General features: G+C 37.9%; 1 protein-coding gene across 2 annotated transcripts in view; it reads right to left on the bottom strand.

The window, feature by feature from the left end:
- Nucleotides 1-2,689: 2,689 nt before the first annotated feature.
- SALL3 (spalt like transcription factor 3) overlaps nucleotides 2,690-7,721 on the bottom strand; it is a 24,419-nt gene continuing 19,387 nt past the window's right edge. For both annotated transcript variants that reach the window (XM_048840072.2, XM_048840071.2), the window contains exons 2-4: nucleotides 7,645-7,721; nucleotides 7,088-7,428; nucleotides 2,690-5,671 (exon numbers count right to left, since the gene is read on the bottom strand). The exon at nucleotides 7,645-7,721 is cut by the window's right edge. In XM_048840072.2, coding sequence (XP_048696029.1) covers nucleotides 5,240-5,671; nucleotides 7,088-7,428; nucleotides 7,645-7,721 — 850 coding nt within the window. In that variant the 3' untranslated portion in view covers nucleotides 2,690-5,239. The remainder of the gene's footprint in view (nucleotides 5,672-7,087; nucleotides 7,429-7,644) is intronic.

Genomic DNA, 7,721 nt, shown 5'->3' with positions numbered 1-7,721 from the left:
TGTACAAACAAGCTAATCCTCACAACACCCCTGTGAGGTAGGTATATAAGTGTTATTATCCCCATTTTGCAGAGGGGGAAATTCATTCCATCACTGGTTGCCTCTGCAAGGGAAGTTAGCACGAGCAATCTCCACCGACGCCGAGGGCATTGAGCCCCTTGCAGAATCAGACACTAAGTTACTTGCCCATAGCCCTACAGCATGACATGCCAGAGCTAGGAGTAGAGCTCAGGGAGTTTCCAGCTGCCTAAATTGCCCCAAAGGATTGAGCCATGCAGCCTCAGGAAAAAAATAAAAGTACTGTACAGCAGTCCCACAATATGCTTTTTCCGTTTCATAAGGCTGCTGACACCTTTGGTACCTGAGAAAAAGGGACAGTATCTGACCATTAGCTAGATCCCCTTGTGTAGTAACATTATAGCAAGATTCTCACAAGATGCGCTGTGTTCCAATGTAATAATCGCAAAGCTTTCATTTTCATGCTCTTATATTCAAAAGCCAGTGAGTGACCCTCTCTCTTCAACTGAGTGAAAAAACATCAAATACTTATATGATCACAATCATGATCACGTTTTGTTAATATAAAATATGAATTAAGGTACACAGCCATCTTGTTTATGCCCAGAATTAGACCGCTTTTACATTGGGATAATCTGGTAGAGTGCACTTTTTTTTCTTTTAGTTCAGCAATTCATTGCCCTGAAATTTTCTGAAAATATATATAGCTGTCATTTTGATGGGATCTAAAAAAAAAAAAAGAGCCTAATTCTGCTCTCTCTCACGCCAGTGTAAATCAGGAGTAACTCCACTGAAGTCAATGGCATAGGTGCTGGAACTAGAGGGGCTGGGGGTGTGGCAGCCGCAACCCGTAGCTTTGAAGTGGCTTCCATCATATCCAGGGTTTACAGTTTGGTTCAATGGCTCTCAGCACCCCCACTATACAAATTGTTCCAGCACCTCTGGTCAGTGGGGATACACTGGTGCAAAACTGGTGTAGGTGAAGTCAGAATCAGGCCCTATGCCTGTTTCAACACCTGCAGCTACTCTAACTCAGCAAATAACTAAAAAATGCCATGCCTTCATATAAAGACCCTGAATGACAAGTTTGTTTCGTGTACCCCTAGAGCTATGCACATACCTGATTTTATCACTGATGACTTTGCCATTCACTATGTTAGTGTTACACACAGATGTAAATAGCAGGCAACTCTTTTGACTTCTGCAGAATTAGAGAAAGAGGAAAAAAATAAAACCACAATATCCTCCAGATGACAGCGTACACGCAGAGAAACATATAAAAGGCAACCAAATTGGCTTCTGTAGCTTTAAAAGAAAAAACGTCTTTGCCAAGGAAGGACAAACTAGGTAGGGGAGTATCTTTTATATTTAGCTTTAGAGGGATAACATATACAAAAGAGATGTGTAAAAACACACACGTAAAAGTAGTTAAAAGTGTCTTGATTTGTTGCAAGTGTTAATGGTTTTTTAATGTAGGTGCAAATGAATGTTTCTAAAGGCTCGCTGGTATTCATTTTACATTTTTTGCCTTGTTTTTCACTACAAAATCCACAGGTAGCCTTTGATCTGTCCATCCTATTTCCATATGGCCCTATTTTAAAATATATATTGCACAGCAGGCAAAAAGACAATGTCAGCTATAACTGAGTCTATTTTTTATTATACATTCTTTAACACCTTTCTAAAATATCTCTTTCTATGTTTAAAAATGAAATCACTAAGCCTCCTGATTTTGTCCTCTTTTATTTCGAAAACTGAAATTTCTTCCTTTATTTTTTGAACGGAGCTGTAGTTAACATAGCTTTTAGTTTTCTTCCTTGTTTGCACATCACGTCATCTGCTGCCAGCACAGCTCATGTGTTTTCAGAGTTTACTGATCACCAGAGGGAGCTCACACCTTATTTGTGTAGGTCCTATAAAATAGAGGATCTACAGAACAAGATTTTTGGAAGGTGACTAGGGCATTTTGGTTTTGAAATGCAGTGGCACAGGCATCATCACCAGATCTAACAGTTGTAAACTTAGTCAAATGTGAGGTCTTAGTCTCTGATTTAGCAATATATTTAAGTATGTGCTTAGCTTTAAGAATGGATGTAGTCTTATTGAAGTCAATGGACATTTCTTGTGCTTAAATGCTTTGTGAAATCAGGATCATAAAAATGCACAGATTTCAACATTCATCCTCAACTGGTTTGAATTAAGTGATGTGGGCTGTGACATAAATGAACAACTGTGTTTATTAGTTGAATTACTGCTAATAAATTTGTTCCCAAATCTTGTGATGCAATAGTTTGAGTAACAGGTAGCTTATTCAAGTGATCTAAATAGAATTTTTTAAAAAATGTAGCTAGTAACTGATAAGTGTTTTGAGGACAGTCATTTTGACACAGCAGTGCTTCCAAATGCTGCTTTTCCTTCTCCAACACAGCTCTTCTTTCCCTGTTTCAGCAATAAAATGGTTTTAGCAGTCTGCAATTTTTACTGTGGCTTTAATATTTCTGCACCTAGGGGTAATTAAGAGACATTCAAATACTGTTTGAAAATAAGGTGTTAACCTTATTCTGACTTGCAAGTGCGCCAATTAGAAGTCATTGACATCAATCTGCTGTGAGTAACCTTAGTCTCGTATCTGACTCTGGTATTAGAATAATCAAGGAACGCAATTCAGAAATAATATTACATCCTGCATTTTATTCAATTCCATATGACAAAAATAGTAACCTAGACTAAGACATCCATTTCAATCAGTAGATGTGTCAAGCCAACAAGATTTAATAATAAAAAATATTGGATCTAGGTAACAATTCCCAGCTGGTTCAGGGAGGCTCCTAGCCCTACATGGTATCGCAGTATAAAAATAGTGTCTCTCTTCACCATGCAGAGAGGAATGACCTAACCCTGAATACAAAATGGGGTCAGTCTTACTGTACCATCATCAACCATCTTATATACAACACTTTACATCTCTTTTTTAAGTTATACACATCCTTTAGGGAGAAGAGATAATACTACATGGTACCAAATACTAACAAAAAAGATCACACAAAAAATGACACAGATAAATAAAAACATTCAATTGCTGAAATACAGCAACATTAAGCCACCTCAGTTTTCTTTTTTTCCAATGCTTTGAAACATCCCCAAAGAATCCACATACTGTGATCAAAGATGTTATGTTATAGGGATGTTTTGTATATCTATCTATCTATCTCTATAATATATATATCACCACTGTAGAAAACAGAGCTGTATAGTTCATTGTTCATTTCCAACAGAAACAAACAGCTAATAAGTCTTCGAAACCATTTTCATTCAATTACATGATGGCAGAAATAGTCCATCCTCTTACAGTAATGGTTTTTGTTGTATAAGAAAGAGATTGTCCTATTTTTTCAGTCGCAACTGAGAAGACCTCACTATCTGATTCTTTCTTCGGGGCATAAAACTCCTTGGGCTGTTACCCAGCTACCCATAATGTCCCTTGAACAATTTTGCTGGACAGAAGTTCATAGTGTCAGATTCCACCATACTTGTAATGCACAAAAATGAGGTAGTACACAAAACATTTACTGTTCAAGTTTTGATTAAGCCCCAGCCTCCCAGCTTAAGAGTGGAACCATTCCCTTTATTTACTTGGTGTAATTTAAACAATGTAATAAACATAAAATATTAGAATAATCAGAGTACATTGTGCTTTGTAGTAATCTGAGGAGATAATCAGCAAGAATTGGGAATCACTTCAGGATATTTTAAAGTTGTGACTGATCATACAGCCAAACTCTTTATATTTTGTTCCCAGTTATGTTGTGCACAATACCAGTGCTATTAGGCAGTCAACGTCTTGCTTGTGGGTGTGTGAGAAAGAGACAGAACAGATTACAGTAAAATTAAACCTACACAATGTTCTCTTTAGTCTCTCCTAGGCTTGCATTGATATCACACTCCTAAAATGAATTTATCAAACTTCTGTTGGGGATGGCCACATTTTGGAATAGGCTTTGTAGAAACATTAAATGAGTAATTTCAATTTAGGAAATGGCAGGCCCCATTGTACTTAAGGATCCAATAGTTCATGGTGGCTTTTCTGTTTAACTAGCATAGGTCTCTCATATTGTTTGACCTGATGACAAAACAAGAAACTGAAACAGTTTTTTCCCCCAATTCTCCTTCAGTCAAAGTACTATTTATAAAATAGTTTACATCTTTGTTCAGTTTCAAATTATAGACAAACCTCCCTAATACAAAATACTAAAAGTGCAATAGTATAAATTAAGAGTTTGCAACCACATTATACAAACATTACCTTTTTATTGTACAGTTTTGATAACATGAAATATTTACTCACAACTGTTTATAATGTTGTGAATAATTTATGGTGATAAGGTTTGTCTGTAACTTGTTTTCCAATCATTGAGTTAAAGTCCACACTACATTTTTCATTTAATAGAACAACTGTCCACATAGCAGCTACAAATATTTAAATTAAAAAAAAAGAAAAAAAAAAGGTTTGTTACTGACGGGTACTTGCACATGAAAAGCATGCTATCTTTCCCATAAAACTTCACAATTTTGCCTGCATTGAAATAAACCACTTATTTATAGTAAACCAAAATTTGCTTTAAAAAAAAAATCACATAGCCAGATGTATTTTGCAGTACAAAAGCTTCATTTAAGGTTGGGCCAAGTATATTGTCTGTTACCCGCATAATCTTAACTTTATAAATACTACAGACAAGGATACTGTAATAATACACACAGCATTGGGGTACTAATCACTTACTTAAGATTAAGATTCCTAAAAACATAGTTCAAGTGTCTAACTAATTTGAATAAAACCAGCAAAAAAGTTTGACAGGTATGCCATAGTGAAGCCCCCTTTTCTCAGTTGATATTAATATTTTAAGAAGCAAAGTGGACGTAGTCTAGACTCTTTCTGTCCCTAATGCAGTTATCCAATGATTTTTTTGTTTTTGTTAACTTAAATTAAAAAAGTTTTAAAGTTCTCAATAACAGTCAAACTCACTGTTGAAAGAAGTACCATGCAGATCTTGCAAGACAACTTTTCAGCAGCCACAAAGTTACGTATTTCTGCTATGGGAAAATTTTAAAGGGAACCTATGTATTTAGGTCAGGAAACTAATCTTAACTTCAAAAACTGTACATGAAATAGAACAAATGTTGTGTTGAGTAGTGGTCCAACAGTTATTTGTACTCAATGCTTTTAATTTATGCCAATCTCTTTGTTATCCTCAATAAATCTTGTGAATGGACGACTGGCTCCAGTTTCAGAACTTGCTTTGTCCAGACCAACAATGGGAGGGCTGCTGCCAGTGCGAGCTTTGTCCATGCCACTGGTAATGTTACTTAAAGATGGAATGGCACTTCCACCTAAACTTACTGGGAGCTGGGGAATGCCTCCGTTCTGTATGACAGAAATCTCATTGTTCTTCATAGCAAGTCCATTAGTGATAGCTGCAGCATACTGGTTCCAAAAATTTGGGTCAACATTCATTGCTCGAGCTGCCAAATCCTTTTGGAACATTTCAGAAAACTTCAGAGCATCACCACCTAACAAAGCCATTGGGTTTTCCACAGATAGTCGACGACCACGTCTTGCAGGGGCATTATTCCACATATGAGTTCCCATGTGAACCTGTATCGAAAATAGAAATGGGAAACATCTACAAATTAGCACATTTCAATAAGCTAGTTGGTCTGAATATTCGGTATAGCAATGAAAATAAAACAAAGAGAAAAAAAGCCATCCTTAAATTCACATTTAATTAATTAGTTTACAATTATTTTGCCAAGCAGTATTCTTAGGGACAATGGGAGTTGTAGTCCACATTAAAACTTTTTAAAAAATATTCAGATAAGACATCAACCTATACATGTTTCTTTTCACTGAAAACAAATACAATGCTACAACAACAAAGAATACGAATCCTTCAGGTTAGACAATTTCAGATACCAACTGGAAGTTCTGATATGCATAAAAACACAAGACCACCTTGAGAATTACTAGGCCTAGGGGCACTTAGAAGTCTGAAGCCCTCTTACCCCATCTAATTGTTATTTCCTCTGCCCTTGACCTTTTTGTGTCCTCCTGTCTTTCTCTCCTCTGGCCTCTTAATATTTCTCCAGACACTACTTCATTCATTCTTATTCTCTTTCCTCAAACATTCTATACATTAAAAAATATTTTTGGGCACTTACTAAGGCGTGGCCCCTGATGCCTCTAACCTCCTGATGCTTACCTGAGTTGTGAGGACGAGAGATGGTGCTCCCGTGATACATCATTTTATGTCCCTGAGTACCAGCTTACCAACCTGCATGGTGACACATGCACTACATGCAGAGTGGAAACTGGACTGTGTAACAGAGGCATCCCAGTAAGCTCTGGGTAACTGGAGGAGCATTGCTTATAATCTTACTACACAACAACAAGAGGAGAGAAGGCAGAAGAGCTAGATCTTTAGAGCTAAAAGGTGCCCATAATGTTTTCTTAAATTATTTTCATATACGGGGAGGTCTTCTAGTTAGAAAGGGTTTAGGAATAATCTCTGCCTACCACCCTCCTCGGCAACCACGTACACCATTACATAGAATACAGGTTAAAATTGCTCAGTGACTGTCACAAGATTCTGTGTCATTCCTGCCTCTTTGCAGTGATTTGTGCTTTATTTCTTTCCACTTTTTTATATACCAAGCCTATTTCACACCAATGTTCCAAAAGGATGGCACACATGTAAAACACAGATACGTTTCATGAGACTCAGGTGTGCACCACCGCATGCCTTGTCACGTACGTGTATGCAAGCTCTTGGAGCTGACTTTAATGTACACAGCAATGCGCACCCACAAATCAGAGGGTAGGATCAAGCCCTGGTTCTTTAAACATGTTGGGAGCCTGAAACAGCACCATACAATAAATGTTTTCTTTATCTTCTCTTTCCTCCTGGCCTTGATGATAACAACAAACTGAGAGCTTGCTAAGTTCAGATGTAGTACATTTTTAAACCCCACATTCCTTACAGTTTTGTTTGAGATTTGAGAGGTTTCTTCTTACCTTAAGATTCCCTTTTGTGGTAAAAGCTCTACCACAGATTGTGCAACCAAATGGCTTTTCACCAGTATGGGTGCGTTCATGTATCTGTAGTGCACTTGCTGAGGAGAAGGTCTTCCCACACGATTGACAGTTGTGTTGCTTGGGAGTCCGACGTGGCGGGGGTGCCAGCATAGGAGTGATGCCAGGACTCATCACTGTCTGTGGTGCAGCAGGAACCTGGATTCCAGCTGGAAGCGAGGGAACCTCACCCAGTGAGATCGGCTTGCTGTGACCATTCACTTCCATTTTGATCATGGTAGGCGCAGTGCTGGTGACCAGGCTAGGAGTACTTTGGCTGGGACCTAGAGTAAAGTTGGGTTCAAATAACTGAGAAGGCAGCTCTTTTAATTTGTGCGTCAGTAAGTGCTGTTTTAAATTACCCATAGTGGAACACCCACGATTGCAGACTGTACAAATAAATGGACGTTCTTTAGTATGGCTGCGGTAGTGAATTTCCAATGCACTCTTACAAGCAAAAGGCTTGCCACAGATATTACAAACAGTACTTTTAAACTTACCACGTTCTCTGTTCAGGAACAGCAGGCTAAAAGGAGCCTCCTCTTTGATGACAGGTCTTCCCAGGTTGGTGGATGTC

The sequence above is a fragment of the Caretta caretta genome, chromosome 2, assembly GCF_965140235.1.
Source record: "Caretta caretta isolate rCarCar2 chromosome 2, rCarCar1.hap1, whole genome shotgun sequence".
Classification (NCBI taxonomy): domain Eukaryota; kingdom Metazoa; phylum Chordata; order Testudines; family Cheloniidae; genus Caretta; species Caretta caretta.
This window is presented reverse-complemented; position numbering and strand designations above follow the sequence as displayed.